The sequence below is a fragment of the Protopterus annectens genome, chromosome 1.part2 (genome assembly GCF_019279795.1).
Source record: "Protopterus annectens isolate FY-2018-M chromosome 1.part2, PAN1.0, whole genome shotgun sequence".
Lineage (NCBI taxonomy): Eukaryota > Metazoa > Chordata > Ceratodontiformes > Protopteridae > Protopterus > Protopterus annectens.
The window spans coordinates 184564526-184586871 of NC_056727.1; the positions used below are offsets into that span (position 1 = coordinate 184564526).

At 44.5% G+C, this 22346-nt stretch overlaps 1 protein-coding gene across 3 annotated transcripts in view; it reads left to right on the forward strand.

Moving 5' to 3' along the window:
• Positions 1-22346, forward strand: part of RPS6KC1 (ribosomal protein S6 kinase C1) — a 1896815-nt gene that overhangs the window by 949491 nt on the left and 924978 nt on the right. For all 3 annotated transcript variants that reach the window (XM_044055506.1, XM_044055508.1, XM_044055507.1), the window contains one exon: positions 6112-6474. In XM_044055506.1, coding sequence (XP_043911441.1) covers positions 6112-6474 — 363 coding nt within the window. The remainder of the gene's footprint in view (positions 1-6111; positions 6475-22346) is intronic.

Below are 22346 nucleotides of genomic sequence, written 5' to 3' on the forward strand. Positions count from 1 at the left end.
CATATGAGACCTCCCAAGAAAACACATTGACCTAGCCACCTTATGAACCATCAGACACTTCCACTTTGAAATTGGATACCTGGAAAATTGTCTTGTGGCTTTTTGACTTCTGCCAAAAGAATTTATGAACTTCAGACTCTTATGGCTTCTCCTCCTTCTCTAGTTGTACTCTTGTGACAGGGTGACTCACTCCTACATTTATGCCTAAAGTGGTCATTGATGTTCATAGGTTCATGGGTAAGAACTAGGATAGCTGCCGCTGTGGGCCATTTGAAGCCTAGCCACTCTCCCCATGGGGAGAATCAAACCCTGTCCCATTTGTTTGTGAGGTAAATATTTTAACCATTATATCAATCCCTAACCCCCCTCTGATCTTTGAATCAAACTAGCCATCGTCTCTTTTTCTCTCCTTTTCGTAAAATAAAAGTGAAAGGATTGTCCATTCTTTGGATTTGCATAAATAGCTCCGGTACTACCTGGCTAAGACTAAAAAATTCAAGAAAATTTGAGCAGCTTTTTGTTTCTTTTCAGGATAAGAAATTGTGTTTGTTTGTTTCCAAGCAAACTTGGATCTCTAAAGCTATTTCATTCAGCTATTTTTTCATATGAAACAGCTTCCTAATTTGTTTGAGTACATTCTGCTAGAGCAGTTGCCTCCTCTGGAGCCTTTTTTAAGGCTCTTGATGCTAGATCAATTCTGTAATCTGCTACTTGGTCTACTGCACATATTTTTACTAAGCACTACAAGTTAGATGTATTTTTAAAGGCCGGAGCAAGTTTTGCTAAGTCCATTGTCCATGTTTTTGGAGGGTTCATCATTTCCTTTTTCCTCCTTCCATTCTTTGCAGTATCTTTAGTACTCTTCCTATAGTAAGGAATATTGCAACAGTGATTAAGGAAGCACATAGTACTGTTTTGTAAGAACATACCATATCAGCAGATGTCCTACTTATCACCATTACGGTAGTCCATCCCTCCCTCCTTCCTTCCCCCTGTAGATTTCTTCTGTTCTCTGGCCAAGGGGATTTCTTTTCTGGATTTATATTTACCATATTCTTTTTTGCCTTGTCTGCTTTCCCTGTTCTTCTGCTGCAGTCCAGTTCTGAGGGTCACTTATGTACTTCACACTTCTGGATGTAAGCCATATATCTGCTGTATGGTGCTTGGAATTGTCCAGGCTTTGGTATGTTGGATGTATGTATGGCTACCCTTAGCAGAATATCCCTATATTAAGGGACACTGCAATATTGATAAGTAGGACATTTACTGTTAAGTTCTTACACAACTATACTTTCTCTGTAGCACCCTTTGGTCTCTCCATTGCTCCAGGGGTATTCACAAAGCGTAGCTCCTGTGATAGCCTCCTGCAGGATGCAAGTTATTTATGGTTGTCCTTATTTAGACAACTTGCTGATCTTTGCAGTGGTTTTTCATAGTGTCAGGAATCTGTCACCTGTGTATGGAATCTCATAGACAGACTGGGTTCCAGGATAACATACTAAAGTCTTGTCAGACTTATTTTTACAGCATTGTTGTCCTGGGGTGTCACCTGGATACCTCAGTTCTTCCATAGGAAAAAAAGTAGATCTGTATCTCTATTTATTCTGTTTCTGAGTTTTTCCACTCAGACTTCTATCTCGGGCAGAAACTTTCTCAGGATCCTGGGTCTAATGACTAATGTGAGTCTTATGATTTGTCTTGCAAGACTTCATATGAGAAAAATCCAGTGGTACTTGAAATCTGTATGGTCCTAACATCAGCATCCCCTTACATTCTTGATTCCAGTTTTGCAATTTGTGAAAAGGGAGATTTTATTTTGGTGGAGACACCAGATTTATCAGACCCCAGTTGCTCACAATGGGGCACTTCAGACTTTGCTTTGGGAATAGAAGTGCAGGGTCTTTGTAACTGAAAAAAAAAAACCACACCAAAATATACAAGCATAAAGGGGATGTTGACACTTGAAAGTGTCTCAATCTGTTCTTGTCCTCAGGACCTCTACCACAGTGATATGGTACATAAACAAGTAGGGGACCATATCACACTCTGTCTGTGCAGAATAGCCTTGGTAGCCTGGGATATACATTTTCAGCACAGTTTCCCTGTGCAGGCATCGTGCATACTGTCAGAGCAAAATTATGTGGCAGACAAGCTTTGCAGGACCAGGGCAGGTACTCAAGCAAGAATGGAAATTGAATGTGGGGGGGGGGGGTCTTCAAAGAATTGATCCAACTGTGGCAATCACCTCAAATAAATATTTGTGCTTGCACTCAAAACAATTATTTGGCAAAATTCTGCTTCAAGAACTCCATGCAACAAGGCCCGAATAACAGATGCTTTTCTTTTACTTGGACACAGAATGTTCCTGTATGTTTTTTCACCAGTATCCAGTAACATTCTGAAGATTCAGGTGGACTGTTCACAGATCATTGTGTTGACTCCCTTCTGGCCCATGTAACAGTGGTTCTTTCTTGTTTTGGAAATTGACAGCAGCAGTCACTACAAGCTTCCTTACACACTGGACCTACTTATACAAGACAAGAGGGTGTTGGATACATCTTGACTTCAAACATTGCAGCTGATTACTTAGATGATAGAATTGTCTTTTAGGCACCTTTTTTCCTGAAGACGCACAGCAGGTATTCAAGGATACGAGATGTGCTACTAGAAAATCATATATTAGTAAATGGAAAAGTTTTTCTAGTTGGTGCCAAGAAAGGCACCATCACCCTTTCAAGGCTAGTGTTTTTTGATGATTCTACATTACTTGTGTGAGTGACTGTCTTCTTATCTTACTTGTCCATCAAGGTTAATTTGTTGGCCATTTCATCATCTACCCATGGATCCCCCTCTTTCAGTGCAATCTCATGTGAAAATGATTTTGAAAGGGAAGTTGCAATCTACGCCTCTTAGGAAATGGGTGTCTCCTCCTTGGGAGCTAAATTGTGTTAAAGGAACTATCTGTTGCACTGTTTGTACCAGTTGGGTGGCACAATGCCAGGGTAATCCTGTGGGCTAGGCTTGTAAAGGCTCCAGGGCCATTAGCCTAGTACATACCTATGAATCTATGACTTGAGGTTATTGACATGGAAAACAGTATTACTAATTGGTCTGACCTCTGCAAGCAGAGTATTGGAATTGCAAGATGTTATGGTGGGTCAGCTTTATCTCATTTTCCAGGAGCACAGGATGTTCTTAAGAACTAATTCTCCATTTATGCCTATAGTGGTATCAGAGTTTACTTTGAGCCAAGCTATCCATCTTCCTGTCTTCTTTGCAGAACCTAAAAATTAGGGCGAAAGGATACTCCATACTTTGGATGTTAACATACCAACCTGGGTACCATCTTGATACTAAAACATCTTTCAGAAACTCTGATCAGTTCATTTCCTGTGAAGGTAAGGAAAAAAAGGACAGCCTGGGACAAAACAGACTATTTCCAAGTGGCTGTCTCATGTAGTTACCTTTGTTATACCCACCACAACAAAATAGCTCCAAGCAGGGTTAATGTTCACTCTACCAGGGCCTTGGTTTCATCTTCTAGGATTGGATTCTAGAAGTATTCTAGAAGCAGCAAACTGGTCCTCTGTACACACTTTTACAAAGCAGTATGAACTAGATTCCTTCTCCAGATTTAGGGCAGGCTTTGTTAGGACCATTCTCCAGGGGCTTCTGGACCCTCATCCTTTCTCCTCCCAGTCAGTCTAAGCTATGGTAGTCTACCTATATAACTAAGGCTACTGTAGCAGTGATCTATATGTCAAACATAGTACAGTTGTGCAGGTAAACTTATTTATTGCATTTGTTAACCTGGAGTATACAACTGGGCATAAAACCCCTTTTTTAGCAGAGACCCAGTAAGAAAAGCTCCAAAAAACATCATTCTAATGTTTACTGTTATGGTATATCTGCTTACATAATTATACTTTACTGACCTCCTGGTCAAGTGACTTAATTGTAGGGGTATCCATTGAGGAGACTCTATATGTTGGGAACCTTGAAATGCAGTGCATATGTAAGATGGAGTTCTTAGAAAACCATCTAGTGTTCCAATGTTTGTCATATTTTAAAGCAGTCAAAAGTTTGCTCAATGGCAAAAGAAGAAGACACCACCTTTTAGTCCAAGGCCTTCAAGCATCTTGTGTTCTTGCCGTCTTGTGTGCCAGCCATGTGACCTAGAAAGATGAGTCTGTTAACCCAGCAGTTAGAAGTCTTGACTGTGGTAGAGGGTTGCTTGTGGGGATGGTTCTCCAAGCTTACTGTCGCTTGGAGAACCATCCCAAGGGACCAGTGGTTTCTGAAATTTGTGGTTTGCTACAGCTTAGTGCCTTATATTTTTCTTCAGAAGAAAATTTTCCACCAAGAGATCATACCCTCTCTGTATAGCTTATAATACTAGGCTAATACTCTGCTTCTGAAAAGATCTGTAGAGTTAGTTCCTCATGTGTAGAAAAGTCAGAGGTTTGACCCTTACCTCATTCTGGTTTCAAAGAGGACAGATCGACAAGTTTCAACATAGATATCAACAGCTTCAGTCTGCATGTCCAGTGCATCAGGTGATGGATGACAAACCACCAGTATTTCATGTCAGAACTGATACAGGGAACCTGGGGATGGCGTCATTGAAAATTGTAGAAATCTTTTGGCTTGTCATTTTCTGGGTTTGGCAATGCACAATAGATTTTTTTGATTTGATCAAGTTAAGTATCACTTGCAATATTGTATTCTTTCATTTGGTCATTCTCCTGGATGCAGAGTATTTACTAAGTTGTTGGTTATGGTAGGTAAAGTAGAAGGACCTTTATGTGTTGTCATGGACCTCCCATTTCTGCATCTAGATTATTACTGATATTGTGTACTTAACAGAATTGAAAGACAGATTAAGACCCTTCTGCCCCCAAGGAAGAAAGAAAGTGCTCTTAAGGTAGATAAACCCCACACAAAGACTTCATAGCTTGTGTATTTTTGGTAGGCTCATCGCCTTATATGGAGGGTTATATAGTCTGCCTAGGACCAGCCATAGTGTAGTTACATACTGACAGGCAACAAGAAGGGAGTGGTTTTGAGACCTGCAAGGTCAAACTATTTAACCTGGTGGTGGCACCTCCCTAAATGCACCCAATCTTAATGGTATCTTGATTTGATTACAACCTTGGATTACAGAGCCCCCCCCCAAAGAAGAAATTGGATAAGTGAGCTAAGAAAAAGGCGGTCAGGGACTTGGGTTTTATAGAAAATTAGGATAGAAATAATTGACAGTATTCACTTATATTATTTCTCAAGAAGAGGTTTGGCATTTAGATTTTTCTAACAAAAAGTTGCTGCACTTATTCCCTAATTTGCTGTAAGCTAATAACGCTAATCACCATAGTGCTACATATTGCAGATGGTTTCACTGTTACATGAGGGTGTAAGATTTGTTAGTGGGCCTAGCATGACCTGGATTCATTTAGCATCCCTCGCAATGGAGTAGTTGGCCAGCAAATGGAGAATGAGTAGCTAAAGGTCTGTTTCCCTTCTTCATAGAGGAGGGTTTGGAGAGATCTTATCTCTGGACTGATACCTACCAGTAGCTGGAAGTCACCTGCCAAGACACGTTTTCAGAAGAGTATAGGTAGGAAATACATCAGGATGGTGTGGGAGGAATACATACACCTACTGCATGCACGGGGCCCTGTTGTATGTCTTGCTCATGCTTCTCAGCAGAAAGCAATAATAGGACAAGGAAAGATACATGAAGAAAACTGAGCCATCCAAGATGATGCCTGAGCACTGTTTACATGAGTTCCACCAGCAGTAGCTTCAGTCAGTCATGACTGGTAAAAGAACCAGTCAGTGGAGAGATAGTAGGATAGATCATATAGTCTGTAAGGGAAGACCCTGAAACAAATATATATTTATTTTTATTTGGCCTAATACTTTAGTTCAGTGCAGTAAAAAATGATGACACCTGTGATTTTAGTGATGCATTTATTGCAGACATTTTGAAACTGTTCAAGGAAAGTCAAGCTTTTTGAAATGTTGCTGCTTTGCTTTTGTTATAATATTTTATATTTTCATTAATATCTACCATGAAATGTTTTTCACTTTTATTCTTGAATGTGTTTCTAGGTTTTTCAAGTGACAGCGATCTGATATCTCTAACAGTGGACACAGACTCGTTTGCTGAAGTAGATGATGGAATGGCATTCAGGCGCGATTCTCCAAATAAAATCTTGGGGCTCAGTCCTTCTCAGGATCCCTCTGCCAGAGTGCCTCTTGTATCACAATGTGAAACAAGTAAAAATGGAGGAGATAGTAGCAGTAGGAGTCTTTTTCCAGTGAGCCTGAAATCTAAACTTGGAAAGCCAGATTACCTGGAGAAAGCTGGAGAGCTAATCAAGCTGGCTGTACAGAGAGAGACAGAGCAGGATTATGAAGCAGCCTTTGGTTTCTATAAAAGGGGAGTTGATTTGCTTCTTGAAGGAGTTCAAGGTAGGCATCTAATTTGTAAGAGAAAAATACCGTAATGGCACTTTCCCAGTGGAGGCTAGTATTTTCTTGCTGGCTAAATCAAATGAGTGTGTGTGTCCATGCGCCCATGAGTATCCATCTCTATGTACCTGTACAAGCATACTTAACGTTTGGTCTCTTTTTAGGCCTATGTCATTTTCCTTATAACCCTTTTAACTATCACTGCCTGTTACACCATCAGATATTGTCACCTAGTACAATTTTGATTCCAGTAGATTCTATACTAGCTGTGAAGTTAGGTCCATCCAGCTGTGATTTAGTGCACTGAAGGTACTATTTTAGCCACTACTGTGGAGAAGATGAAATGGTTCCATACCCAGGTTGGAGGAACTCGTGGCATGGCATGAAGTTGTACTTGAGGTGCGCAGTCAGAATGGGAAGGGATTTTCAGTTTTATTCTCTCCCTTTAAGAAGAGAGGCATGAAGAGATGACAAATGTTCTCTGTGCACACACACAAACACACACATGCATGTATGAATATCTCCTCACGTAGATCTGTACTACGGATCTCCATTTTCCAGCAGATATCTCACCAAATGCTGCTAACCCATCTGCCTTCCTATAAGAGGGGGCTGCCATTTTTTCATTCAGTTCCTTTCTTTTTTTGCTGGTTTTCCAGTGTCTGTATGACTGTCAAGCTTAGTTACTGTATGTGCTTGCAGAAAGCTAACCATGTAGTTGACAAAGCAACCATTGTTTATACAATTTTTCTAGGCTTTACTAACACTTATTATGATTTTATTGCCTTACTTCTGAATGGATTGCTTGAATTCCACTTTTGATGTATCTTCCTTCTGTAACTTGACTCACATTTTACTAGGCAAGTGTTTTTAATGTTGGTGATGTTTTCATAGACTGCTTGCAAGGATGCTTTCTTTGTAAGGGGGTTCCTTGTTTTGGAATTTGACTATATACAGCCAGTGATGCCTCTCCTACTCCTGTCTGTATTATTTGCTTTGGGTGGACAGCACTTTCAGTATGAGGTGCTCCTTTTTTGGTCTTTTTTCACTTTGTTTTTTACCAGGGTGTGAAGCATGATAGTGGAGGACCCCAACATAACTACATTCTTTTCTTTTCCTACTTGTATGACTATACAGGTAGTTGTTGGTGAATCCTACCTTGGATTTCATGGGGCAGCGCTAGTCCAGGCCCTGACTTGGCTATGGTCACATGGGATCACCATCACCTGTAAAGTCATCCCTGCAATTTAGTACATTTTATGTGCAGGGGCAGTTCTGGCCATCTTCCAGAGGTATCTTTTTGGAGGGTCCAAGCATCTGGCCTCCTATGTTGCATCACAGATACTTTTTCTAACCTGTATCTAGAATCTGTGACCGTGAAATTTTTCCACATTCTCTGTCATTGGTATTCATATGAATGACCCATACTAGAATGTTTGCTATCAGAATCTGCAGATCTTTCACTCTCAGACCTTTTTTTTTGCCACAGATAATTGATATTTGCCAGACTCTCTGCATCAATGGCTTTTGTGCAACAACATGGAAAAAATCTTTTCTTTCTTTTTCTCATCCCTGAAGCAGTCCCTGCGTTTGAGCACTTGTTGGTTCTGCACTCATCTGTGGCCATTGGAGTCCATTAGAGAGAGGTTATCTTATTACTTATCTTTCCCTGAAGGTTTTTGTTTCTGTCCTTACAACTGCTGCAAGTATATGCTTAAAAACCCAAGCTCCTTGTAAGATCAAACAATAGAACAGTCACTCAGTACAGCGAGGCATTACTAGTGAGGTAAATGAACAACCATGTGTTGTTTTTTCTGGTGGGGTTTACGAAACAGAGGGCTTCATTGCCATAGCAAATATCTTGATCTTCCCCCGAAGCTTCATCAGGACATCATTCAAAAGTAGGGCATGCTACAGATCAGCCACTTCACACACCGGGAGAATGCAGTGCTACTTAATTATGCTTCCTCCTGACCTGGCAGGTAGAGTGAGCAGTAGATTTATTTTAGTGGAGTGGAGGAGTCTTGTGTTAATTTTCTTCTGTTTATCTCATCTCTTTCCATTTGACATAGTTCTTTACAGAGTGAGCAAGACTTTATTCATTTTGCTTGGTTTTAGTGCCCTGTATATCAAATTATGTCTGACAGTTCTTCTGAGTGCTAGGAATCCACCTTTGCAGTAGAATAGCTGTTTCCACTTAAAAGTGCTGTCACAGTAGTAGTTCCTGTTTAGCAACCTTGTTCTCTCTGAGGGATTTTGGAGGTATTAAAATTTACATGAAGTACACCCCATTTGTCTACCTGCAAACCAGGGTAAAAAATATCCACCTTGCCAAAGAGAGATCTTTAAGTCTGAATGTCCTTTGTCATTAATCATTTTGTTCCAGATCTTTCCTGCTGCACATATTTTTTGTCAGTTTTAGTTTATCAGGTGAAAGATGATACTCTGGTCAATACAGACCAATGAAATAATTTCTCCATATGAAATTTCCTGTGTGCCTTGAGTGAAAAGGTAACTTAGTCATGGAATCTGAACTTCACGCTAACCATGCTGTGATATCCATACTGTGAACCTGATGGTTTGTCCATCTGGATATATTGATAGCCATCTCCTCAATTTGCACGTTTCTGAATTTCAAGCTAAGTGTAAAATGCCTTAAAGTATTTTGCATAAGGATTAGGCCTCTGTCCTGACAAAGCATTGTTTTATTCCATATTTTTTCTTTGCTGTTCCTCAACTAGTTCATCTCTCTCTTTTAAGTTTTGTGTCCAGGCACTAAAGAATATGTTCTTTCTACACCAACACTGTCATTTGCGGTTCTGCTGGGCTCATGAGTCCCAGATAACAGACCAGGTGTTCATTTCCTTTGCTTAGTGCAAGCGATTTGGTGTTGCTAAACACACCATACCTTAGAATTATTAAATGAATAGTCTTTTGTCATGAAAAGGACAATAATTATAAATGTTAAGTTGTCAATCTCACCTTCATTCTTGCTGGATGGGTTCAGAGCCGATCCTCGGCTCCGACTCGGCACTTGCTTTAGCTCGAGAACTCCTTTTACCAGCTCGAGGCAACCCTATATCCCATGATGCAAGGCGGAACTACCTCAGATCTCATTTGCCGCTTAGCGAAAGAGGTCTCCTTTGCCAGCTGAGGTAAGTTTTTTCTTTGTCAAATAAGAAAAGAATAGTTAGGGGTTTATTTTTCCCTTTTAGTGTCAGTTTAGTCTGTAGTTAGTTACAGGCCCACCCTATTCCCTTGTTTTCAAACTTTTTGTAATCTTTAATCTAAAGTTGTTAGTTAGGCCTAATTCCCCATTGGTTATTCCCTTCCTGTGTGTCTGTGTAAGGGATTAATTTGTGTGTTTGTTGGGATTGTTTGTGTTTCCATCCTCCTAGGATGTCAAAAGAAGGCAAGGTCTCAGGCTTCAAGAAGTGTGACCAGTGCTGTCAGAAAATGTCTCTGACAGACGGTCACACTTCTTGTGTTTATTGCCTGGGGCCTTTGCACCTGCAGGACTCCTGTGCTTTGTGTCATGCTTTTAGCCAGAGAGTCCTGCAGGAAAGGAGGAATAAGCTCATCCTCCGAGGCTTACTTAAGCCAGAAGGTTCTCCTCCTAAATTAGGGTCAGGAAAACCTCCTAAGCCACCGAAGGCTCAGGCTACAGTGTCCAAGCCTCCTCCGGTGGCTCCGGCTCCGTCGGAGCCGACATCGGCTCCGGCTGGGGCCGATACATTTTCTGTTCAAGTAGTGGGGTCGGCACCGACCGGCTCCGATACCCGGACTACTGTGGCCTTGTCGGCTCCGGCTGGAGCCGACACTTTATCCAGCATCGGAGCCGAGATATCCTCGGCTCCATCTGGAGTTCAAGGGACTTCGGCTCCGATGGCTTCGACCCGTAAGAGATCTCGGTCCCCTTCTATACTGAGTATCCACTCGGCTCCGGGGTCTCCTCTTTTGTCGGAGCGGAGCCATCGGAGCCGATCTTCGAGATCTTCCAGGCTGTCTGACCACGATTTAGAGAGGGTGGTAAGCAGGCTGTTGAAGTCTCAGGCACTGGCCCAAATGCTCCATAGCCCGTCTCAACAGACTTCGGCTATAGCCCCAATCCTTGAACTTCCTCCTCCGACTCCACACCGCAGTTCGGAGCCGGAGCTTCTTGGGACAGCGACTGTTTCGATGCCGGAGCCGATACATCCTTCAGCTCCGTCGTCCTCGGCTCCGATCTCCTCCTTGAGACCTTCCTTGGAGGGATCCGGTCGTCTGGTTTCCACTGTCGGCTCCGAGGGGGCTAGTGGCATCGGACCCTTGTCCGACCCCGCTCTCCCTCTCGGGGCTTCGGCTTTGGTAAGCTCGGTGCCGACATCGGCCTCGGAGCCTTCTCTCTCTTTGGAGCCGACCATTCCTGTTTCTTCGGAGCGGGTGTGTTCTGGCCTCCCGGGGAGAGGAGCCTTTGAGGTGATGAGGAGTGTCCTGGCCTCTGAGCCTGGTCAACGGTCCATCCCTCTAGCTCCTCCCTCATCAGTGCCTTCAGACGCCTCCTGCCAGCCTCTTGCTCTCAGGCCCAGGGATCCATCGCCCCAGGTTTCCCCACTGGGAATTTCCTCCTCTTCTGAGGTTTCTCCTGATCCTGCAGGGGAACCCCCTCGGAAGAGGACGTGTAAGAGGAAACACACAGACTCCCCTGAGTCTACTACATCTGATACCGACTTGGATGAGTCGGAGGGTTCCCCACGGTCCCCCTCTGAGGATGTCTCCTTTTCAGACATCCTTGAGCTCCTCAAACAGAGGGGGAATTGGCCCTCCATTGACCCCTCCGAGGATGAGTCGGTATACCTGGAGGCTTTTGGATCCCGACCCTCCACCTCCTGGGTGTCTCCGCCTTTCGACCCACTTATGCAGGTAGTGGCTCGGAAGGCGTGGGCGGCTCCAGATTCTGTGGAACCTGTCCCCAGAAGACCATCCAAATTCATTACGGCCCCTTCAGACAAACAGTTCCTTTCCAAGGGTGTCTCAGTGGATGCTATGGTGGTGGCGGCTGCCACTAAGAAGGAACTGGCGGATCCTTCAGTACCTGTCCATCCTCCTAATAAGGACTCTAGGACCATGGACAGGTATGGAAAGCGGATGTTTTCTTCAGCGACCTTTGCTATGCGTTCGCTGAATTATCTTTGTCACTTCACCAGGCTTCAACGAGATGTTCTCAAGGAACTGGGAGAAGTAGCCCAGGATCCTTCTGCTGCTGGGGCTCAGGAAAAGATTGCCTCTCAGCTTGCTATCCTGAATTCCATATCTAACTCCTCCATGCGGCTCATATCCTATGCGGCCGATAGAGCGAGCAGGGCCGCAGGCACAGGAGTTGCTCTTAGACGCCAAGCCTGGATGTGGCTTTGTAATTTTGCGGACCCCTTTAAGGCGTCCTTCACTAATACCCCCTTTGATGGTTCGGCTTTGTTCGGACCTCAGGTGAAGGATACCTTGACCAGGTGTGAGCAGGACGGTAAAACTCTTTCTGCCATTGGAGTCCAGTTTTCCACTCCTTCTAGACCATACCCCAAGGGTCTGAAGGGGGGGAAGATGTGGTTCCGTAAAGCCCAAGGAGCTACACCGGACACACGTGGTCAGTTTACCCCCAGAGGCAGAGGGGGTAACAATAATAGACGCCGCCCTAGAGGCAGGGGGGGTCCTCAGAACCAGGGCAACAGGGAGTCTCTTCCTGAGAAGCCCTTTCAGCATCCCTGAGGTGTTGCCCGACTGTCCACCCTTGGAGGCAGTTGGGGGAAGGATTTCGCTGTACCCAGTAGCCTGGCAATCCCTATCTCAAGAGACGTGGGTACAGTCGATTATATCCGAGGGTTACAAAATCCCTTGAAGGTTTCCCGTACCTCTACAATCCCTTACAGACATCTCACCCGGTCAAAGAGATTTGGCAGAACAGGAGGTTTCAAAGCTCCTAGAAAAAAGAGCAGTCCAGACTGTGCCAGCAGACCAGGTAGGATCCGGCGTCTACTCCAGATTCTTTTTGGTCCCCAAAAGGACGGGAGATTGGAGACCAATATTAGACCTGAGCAATCTGAACAGATTTGTCAAGAAGGCAAGATTCCGGATGGTCACGCTTCAGTCCATTCTGCCCTTTCTGGGCAAGGACAACTGGATGTGCTCTATAGACCTTCAGGATGCGTACTATCACATAAAGATTCACAGACGCTCCAGAAGGTTTCTCCACTTTCAGCTAGGAACCAGTCATTACCAATTCAGAGCCCTGCCCTTTGGCCTCACTTCAGCCCCCAGAGTGTTTACCAAATGCATGGCAGTGGTCACAGCTCATCTGAGACGTCGAGGATTCCAGGTGTTTCCCTATTTGGACGACTGGCTCCTCTCCGCCACCACCAAGTGTCAGCTTCTTCAGTCCAGAGACTACACTCTACAGCTTTGCAGGAGTTTGGGAATTTCAGTAAACTTCGAAAAATCTTCTCTGCTGCCTTGTAGGCGCAGAATTAAACACCGTCAAAATGTTAGCCAGACTAACAGATCAGAGAATTCTGGACATCCAAAAATTTGTTCGGCTTCTTTTGCAAAGCAACAAGATCAAAGCCAGATTTATACTGAAGGTTCTAGGTCTTATGGCTGCGGCCATTGTTCTTCTACCACTGGCTCGCTTCCACATGCGTCTTCTGCAGTGGATGCTATTCACGCAGTGGTCGTACCACAGTCTCCCGATGAGGCACGAAATCTTGGTAACACAGTCGTGCCGAGCTCATCTGAACTGGTGGATATCTTCCCCTCTTCTTCATCAGGGCCGACCCTTTATTCCCCCTCCTCCAGTTGCCACAGTCACTACGGATGCCTCTCTGATCGGGTGGGGGGGGCATTATCAGGGCAGGATGGTCCACGGGACGTGCAAACCCATAGAATACCATCTGCACATAAATGTCCTGGAGATGAGAGCAGTGCTTTTAACGTTGCAAGCCCTCAACGACTTTCTTCCCACGGGGACTATTGCAGTACAGACGGACAACATGTCCGTAGTCTGGTACATCAACAAGCAGGGCGGGACCAGGTCCTATCCGTTATGTCGAGAAGCTCTCAGACTTTGGCAGTGGGCGATCTCTTCTCAGCGGTTTCTGATAGCAACGCACATCCCCGGCAGGTCCAACCTATTAGCGGACAGGATGAGCAGATCCATTCTGATGCCTCACGAGTGGTCTCTCAATCAATCTGTAGTGGATCAGATTTTTCTGAAGTGGGGCACTCCTTGTTGCGATCTTTTTGCTACTCCTCAAAACAACAAGTGCCCCGATTTCTTCACTCTCTTTCCCCTTCCAGGCCAACCTCTGAGAGACTCTCTAACCCAGGATTGGCCCCGGGGACTTCTGTACGCTTTTCCTCCTTTTCCCTTGATTCCACTAGTCATTCAGAAAGCCACCGATGTTCTTCATCTCACATTGCTGCAGTCCTTACATATGGGTAGTCCGCTGTCCTCGGTCGGCCCGAATACCAAAGTATTAGGCTGACGTCGGTCATGGGCGCTCAGATCTGACATCAGAGCGTCAGGGTATAAAAGCGCATGACCGACGTCATATCCTCAGTCTTTTTTGCCGCATGGTCCGATGCAGAAGCAGCGTTGCAAGTGCCGTTCGGCGTTCTGAAATTTTCGTATTCTGAGTTTCAGACCGAAACCAAGTTGGGCTAAGTACCCCGTTGGGAATATTTTTGTTTTTTCTTGCCTCAGTTAATTCCGGATGTCAGAAAAAGTGAATAATTGTATTTCTTGTGGGAAACAGATACCGCATAGGGATTATCACTCTCTTTGCATTCCTTGTTTGGGACCTGAGCACGACGTAGTCGGGTGTCGGTTTTGTGCTAGGTTTAATAAGCGCACCATAAAACGAAGGTTAGATTGCGCTAGGTTAGTCTTTGGTAAGCGGTGTAATTATAATATGCCGTCGGATCCTCCGGCGCCTCACGAAGAAGCGCAAAGACAAATCTTTGAAAACTAGACAGGATGATTCGTCCGTTTCGGACGCCGGTCCTGTAGAAGCTACAGTGGAACAGGTGGATCCGGCTGAAGTTTCTGTTGAGTCTCAGGGGGAAACTTTGATTTTGCAGGATGTGGCCTTACAGGAGTCAGGTCAAGCTGAAGGGGCCTCTCAGGTTACTGTTCTCCCTTCTATGCCTAAGGTGGTTAGGCCTTCTGCTACTATTTCTAAGGCTTCTTCTAAGGGCAGGTCTGTTTTGCCTTCCTCTGGTGTCACTCCAGGTACTTCAGGGTCTGTGCCTGAAAAGCACATGCTTAAAATGGCAGAAGATTTGATTTCGTTAATTAGAGGTTCTATGCCCCCTCCTGATAAGAGGCCCAGGGTGGAGCCAGAGTTGGAAAGTTTGGATCAGGCCTCAGATGACTCAGAGTCTTCTGCTGAAGATATTCAAGATTTCCCCCTTATTCGGATTCTGATGCCGAGGATTCCACTCCTTCTGCTTCTCCTCCAGAGGATTTTTCTTTTTCAGAAACTCTGCATTCCATGAGGGAGCATTTTAAGTGGGAAGGACAGGATTTCTCTGATTCACGGAAGAGGCTTAGGGAATTCTTGTTTTTACCACAGCATAGACCCTTGGCTATACCTCCTGTTTTGACTGCTGTTCAAGATGTTTTCTCGGAGGCTTCCCTTAATCCAGATTCTTTGCCTCCTGCGCCAGTTAAACCGGACAGGTATTACAGGGTGCCTGAGGCTCATAAATATCTGTATAAGAGTCCTAGGGCGGACCCGGAAACTATTAGTCAGGGGCCTAAGGGTGTTAGAGCCTCTGTTGTTAAGAATCCGGTTCCTCTAGATAAGGAAGCTAGAGCTTTGGATAGATGGGGTAAGAAGGTGTATACCTCTTCTACTTTAGCAATGAGGGCTTTAAATTGCCAGTTTCATATGTTGAAGTATCAGAATTTCCTCCTTTCTCAGCTAAAATCTAAAGTGGATGCTTTGGCAGAGGGCATTGAGTGTAAAGAATTGCAGGATTTAGTACATGTCTCTGAACAGGTGGGTAAGCATTCTTTGCAGTGTGGTTTTGATGCTGTACAGGCCTCTTCTAGGGTGGCTGCCACTGGTTCAGTTCTTCGTAGGCACGCCTGGCTTAAGGATCAGAATTTGTCCGAGCATGTTAAAACTAGAATTCTGGATGCCCCTTTACAGTCTGAAGTTTTGTTTGGTACCCCTGTGGAGTTGGTTTTGAAGAAAATGGAAGACAAGGCTAAGTCTATGCAGACTGTTAAAGATTTTTTGCAGGTGCAACCTCCAAAGTTTAGTAGAAATTGGCCTACTAAGGGGTGGACGTACCCTTCTTCTGATTCTCAGTCTAGGGGTAGATCTAGACTTGGCAGGGGCAGAGCTCATAGTACATTCAGGCCTAGAACTTGGAGTTCGCCTGCACAACCTGCAGGTGAGGGCAGGGGCCAGTCCTTTCGTAAACAGGCCCAATGACCTGCATTTTCAGCTGCCAGATTCTTCTTGCCTGGCAGCTCCTTTGGGAGGAAAGTTAGCACTTTTCAAGCAAAACTGGCTTTTAGTCACCCAGGACAAATGGGTGTTGGACATTATAAACCGAGGCTACAAGTTCTATTTCCATACATTGCCTCCTTTCAAAGGCATGCCAGACGTTCCTCCTCGGCAAAGGATAGAGGCTCACAAGCAGATTTCTATACTTCTTCAAATAGGAGCTATACAGCCAGTTCCTCTGTCAGAAGTGGGCCTAGGATTTTATTCTCGCCTGTTTCTAGTACCAAAGAAAGGAAACACGTGGAGACCAATTTTGGATTTATCTATCCTCAACACTTATCTGGACATTCCAAAGTTCAAAATGCTGACGTTACAACAGCTTTTACCTCTGCTGGGAAAAGATCACTGGATGGTAACTCTGGATCTCAAAGAGGCTTATCTTCATGTTCCTATCAGGCCCAGTTGCAGGAGGTACCAACGAATTCGGGCTGGAAATTTACATTATCAGTTCTCTGCATTGCCCGTTGGCTTATCTACTGCCCAGAGTGTTCACAAAGGTTCTGGCTCCAGTGATAGCCTTTTTCAGGTTAAGAGGAATACAGATTTATCCTTATTTGGACGATTGCCTGATTATTGCACAAGACAAGGACGAACTTCTTCATCATCTACAGTATGTGATGGTAGTGTTAAGATGCCTAGGGTATTCTGTGAACGAAACAAAGTCCAGTCTAGTACCCTCTCAGGACATGTGCTTTCTGGGTGTGAGACTGAATACAGCTTCCCAGATGGCTTTTTTGACCCCGGACAAACAAAGAAGCCTTTCTCTTTATTTCCATCAAATGTCTCTGCAGTCCAGGCTGACTGCTAGGACAGTCCTTCAAGCCTTGGGGTTCATGGCATCTTGTCTTCTGGTGCTTCCCAATGCCAAACTGCATATGAGGAAGCTTCAATGGTATCTCAAAAATGTATGGACACAACACTGCCAGGATCTAGACACTGTCATTCAGATAATACCTTGCATTCAGAAGGAATTTTTGTGGTGGGCTCAGGAATGTCACCTAAACAAGGGACTCTCTGTGACCCGACCAGAGGCAAGTCAGATTCTAACGACAGATGCCTCAGACAAGGCTTGGGGAGCACACCTCAATGGAAAATGGGTGCAAGACACGTGGCCTGTCAGACTTCAACATTTGCATATCAACTTGAAGGAGATGTTAGCAGTCCAATTTGCATTGATGGCTTTCAAGGATTTACTTCTCCCAGGGCAGGTGTTGATTCAAACAGACAACACTACTGTCATGTGGTACATCAACAAGCAAGGGGAACCCATTCGTACCCTCTTTGCAGGCAAGCGATGATTTTGTGGGAGACTGCTCTCAGTTTACACCTCAATCTTCAGGCAAGGTTTCTACCAGGAGCACAGAACTCCTTAGCAGATGTGTTGAGCAGACAAATAGTGGATCCTCACGAGTGGAAACTGGATCCTCATGTATTTCAAAAGTTGACAGTGTTATGGGGGACTCCAGACATAGATCTGTTCGCTTCTCCACTAAATTACCAGTTGCCAAAATTTTGCACAAAAATGTTTCATCCCACAGCTTGGAAGGTGGATGCTCTATCATTCAGTTGGAGCAATCTTCATGTCTATGCCTTTCCACCTCTGCCTCTCATTCCCAAGGTACTCTTGAAGGCCAGACAAGACAGGCGATCCATGATTCTGATAGCGCCGGATTGGCCTCGACAGCACTGGTACCCACTACTGAGGAGTTTGGTACGGGAGCCTCCATGGCCTCTGCCTTTGATTCCGCATCTTTTGTCTCAGGAGGACAATCACTTCCTCAATGTCAAGATTCAGTCTCTGCATCTAACAGCCTGGCATATTCTGTTTTAGACCCTGGAGGGTCTCAGCTTCCACAACAAGTTTTGAATGTTATTTTGGATGCCAGAAGGCCTAGTACAAGGAAAGTTTACGCTGATAAATGGAGGAGATTTTTTATTTGGAGCAAAGCGAAGGACTTTGATGTTTCCAAGCCTGATTTAAGTATTTCTCTTCAATATCTTACTGAGTTATTGGACAAGGGTTTGTCTTTCTCCTCGATAAAGGTTCATGCTGCAGCCATTTCTGCTCACTATGACTGTGACCCTCCTTTATTTTCTCATCCTTTGTTTAAGCAGTTTCTTAGAGGGCAAAGAACATAAGACCCCCAATAGAGCTCCTACTCCTGCTTGGGATCTCAATTTTGTGTTGGAAAAACTTACTCTACAACCTTTTGAGCCTGCAGCTACTGCCGAGTTAAAGTATTTATCATGGAAGACTGCTTTTTTGTTGGCCATTACCTCTGCAAGAAGGGTTTCTGAATTACAGGCCCTTATGGCAGTGGAACCTTTCCTGATTTTTCATAAGGATAGGATATCTTTGCGTACTAATCCTTCCTTTATGCCTAAAGTGGTTTCTAGTGTGGCCTTGAACCAAACTATTCATTTGCCTACTTTTTATGCAAACCCCCAAAATAAAGGGGAGAAGATTTTGCATACTTTGGATATTCACAGGCAGTTGCGTTATTATTTGAGCAGAACCAAAGGGTTCAGGCAGTCTCAGCAGTTGGGTTCTCAGGGAAAACCTGTGTCAAAACAAACTATTTCTAAATGGATTGGTTTTTGTATTTCTTTCTGCTATTCCCATCATGGTAAGGAGATTCCGGCTGGAATCAGACCTCATTCCACTAGAGCTACTGCCACTTCTACTGCCTTTCTAAGGGGGGTAGCTACAAAAGATATTTTGGAAGCAGCCACTTGGAGTTCAGTACATACTTTTTCTAAACATTACCACCTTCCTCTTTATTCTAAGTCTAGGGCTGGATTTGCCACTGCAATATTACAGGGCATTTTAGCAGCCCCTAATGCTTTATGATTTTGCCATCCTCCCTTTACCTCTGCTTTGGGATTCTACCCATATGTAAGGACTGCAGCAATGTGAGATGAAGAACATAGTACAGTTTTGTACCTACCATAAATGTAGATGTTCGAAGATCCACATTGCTGCAGTCCAATTTACCTCCCTCCTTCCCCTCTGTAGTTTGGCATGGTTATATGGTTTGGGTGATGGTTGTTATTGGGCATGTTTTTGGGAGGTATCCTGTTTTTGGGCTGTGGCCTTTCTTTTTAGGGCCTTCTGACATCTGGGGCAAGAAAAGACTGAGGATATGACGTCGGTCATGCGCTTTTATACCCTGACGCTCTGATGTCAGATCTGAGCGCCCATGACCGACGTCAGCCTAATACTTTGGTATTCGGGCCGACCGAGGACAGCGGACTACCCATATGTAAGGACTGCAGCAATGTGGATCTTCGAACATCTACATTTATGGTAGGTACAAAACTGTACTTTTTGAGAGCCAAGTTGATCCTCATTGCCCCATATTGGCCTCGACAAATTTGGTTTCCGTCTCTGCATCGTCACCTTCTGGTGCAGCCCTGGCATCTGGACCCAGTTCCGGATCTCTTGATCCACCAATCGGGTCAGCAGCACCGGGCCATTCATTCTCTCAACCTCACTGCTTGGTTGCTCCACTTCCTACCCTAGCCAGATTTCGGACTCAGTCAGGGACATTTTAGTCTCTTCCTTGAAGTCGTCCACTAGGACTGTTTATGCTAGCAAGTGGCGACGTTTTTCTATTTGGGCGAATTCCAGAAATATTGACCCCTTTACTGCTCCTGTACATTCGGTTTTGGATTTCCTGGCGGAGGTTTTTCATTCAGGATCCTCGTCATCTACAGTCAAAGTACAACTGGCTGCTATTTCTAAGTATCATGTTGGCCTGCATGACAATAACATTATGTCTCATAGGTTATGCAAGGCCTTTCTGAGAGGAGTTTTCCTCCTAAAACCACCTATAAAGCATCCTCCTCCGCAATGGGATCTAAACTTAATGTTGGCATCCTTGATACTACCTCCCTTCGAACCGTCTGCTTCATGTTCTTTGAAGTTATTGACCTGGAAAACTATATTTTTACTGGCTGTCACTTCTGCAAGAAGGGTTTCCGAGATTCAAGCTCTCTGCATTCGTTCCCCTTATTTGGTTTTTCATAAGGACAGGGTATCATTAAGAACTAACCCTTCCTTTCTCCCCAAAGTCGTATCTCAAACCAACATTAACCAATCTATAGACCTACCAGTCTTTTTCCCAAACTATTCTGACAGAGCTGAACAGAAACTACATTTTTTGGATGTCCATCGTCAGCTCAGGTACTATTTGCATAGAACTAAACAATTCAGAAAATCGGACCAATTATTTGTCTCCTATGCAGAAAACAGGATAGGTCTTCCAGTATCTAAAGTGACCTTATCCAGATGGTTGACTTCCACTATTTCCTATGTGTACTCTCTCAGGGCAAACAGCTATCTTCTAAGCCAAAAGCACACTCAACCAGGAGTCTATCCACTTCTGCAGCTTTTCAGGATAGACTACCCATTGATACCATTTGTGCAGCAGCTACTTGGGCTACGCCCATACCTTTGTCTCTCATTACAAATTGGACTTGGCCTCCAGAGATGGGGCCAGTTTGGGTCCCACAGTTCTCAAGAGTCTGTTCCATTGAGCCACCGGGATACAGGTGCTAGGACGCGTCCCATCCAGCAAGAATGAACGCCAGATTGACAACTTAACATTTAGAAGTTATGTACCTACCATAACGTTCCATGTTAGTTGTCTTCTCTCGCCTTCTTTCTTGCGTCCCTCCCTCCTTCCCCCTGGCCTGGACAGATCTTGGAGAGTTCCTATTAGATTGTTTCCTCCGGTACGTTGTTAGGAGGATTTCTTTAGGAACCATTGTTCCTAATTCTGTTAGGATAGTCTTTAGCAGGGTAAGTTAGCTACCAAACGAGATCTGAGGTAGTTCCGCCTTGCATCATGGGATATAGGGTTGCCTCAATCTGGTAAAAGGAGTTCTCGAGCTAAAGCAAGTGCCGAGTCGGAGCCGAGGATCGGCTCCGAACCCATCCAGCAAGAAAGAAGGCGAGAGAAGACAACTAACATGGAACGTTATGGTAGGTACATAACTTCTAATTAATTATTTTCCCATCATCATCATCTTCTTTTGATTGTTCCTGTTATGGGTCGCAACAGCGGATCACCTGTTTCCATGTCTTCCTGTCCTCTGCATCTTGCTCTGTCATGCCAACCACCTGCATGTCCTCTCTCACCACATCCATAAACCTTATCTTAGGCCTTCCTCTTTTCCTGTTACCTGGCAGCTTCATCCTTAGCATCTTTTTCCCAATATACTCAGCATCCCTCCTCAGCATATGTCCAAACCAACGTAATCTTGCCTCTCTGGCTTTGTCTCCAAACCTTCCAACCTGAGCTAACCCTCTAATGTACTTATTCCTAACCTGTCCACCCTCGTCACACCCAGTGCAAATCTTAACATCTTTAACTCTGCCACATCCAGCTCAGACTCCTGTCTTTTTGTCAGTGCCACTGTCTCCAACCCATATAACATAGCTGGTCTCACTACCCTCTTGAAGACCTTCCCTTTCACTCTTACAGGTACTCGTCTGTCACAAATCGCTCCTGACACTCTTCTCCACCCACTCCATCCTGCCCGTTCTCTCTTCTTCACCTCTCTTCCACACTCACCGTTACTCTGAACTATTGGCCCCAAGTATTTAAACTCATCCACCTTCGCCACCTCTACTCCTTGCATCCTCACCATTCCTCTATCCTCCCTCTCATTCACACACATATATTCTGTCTTAGTCCTGCTGACCTTCATTCCTCTTTTCTCTAGAGCATATCTCCATCTCTCCAGGGTCTCCTCCACCTGTTCCCTACTCTCACTACAGATCACAATGTCATCTACAAACATCATAATCATGGGGACTCCTGTCTGATCTCGTCTGTCAACCTGTCCATCACCATTGCAAATAAGAAAGGGCTCAGAGCTGATCCTTTATGTAACCCCACCTCCACCTTAAATGCATCTGTCACTCCCACCGCAGACCTCACCGCTGCCGCACTACACTCGTACATATCCTGTACCACTCTTGCATACTTCTCTGACACTCCTGACTTCCTCATACAGTACCACAACTCCTCTCTAGGCACCCTGTCATATGCTTTCTCTAAGTCTACAAAAACAGTGCAACTCCTTCTGACATTCTCTGTACTTCTCCATCAACACTCTCAGAGCAAACATTGCATCTGTAGTGCTCTTTCCCAGCATGAAACCATACTGCTGATCACTAATCATCACATTCCTTCTTAACTTTACTTCCACTAGTCTTTCCCATAACTTCATGCTGTGACTGATCAGTTTAATCCCTCTGTAGTTACTACAGCTCTGCACATCACCCTTATTCTTAAAAATCGGTATCAAAACACT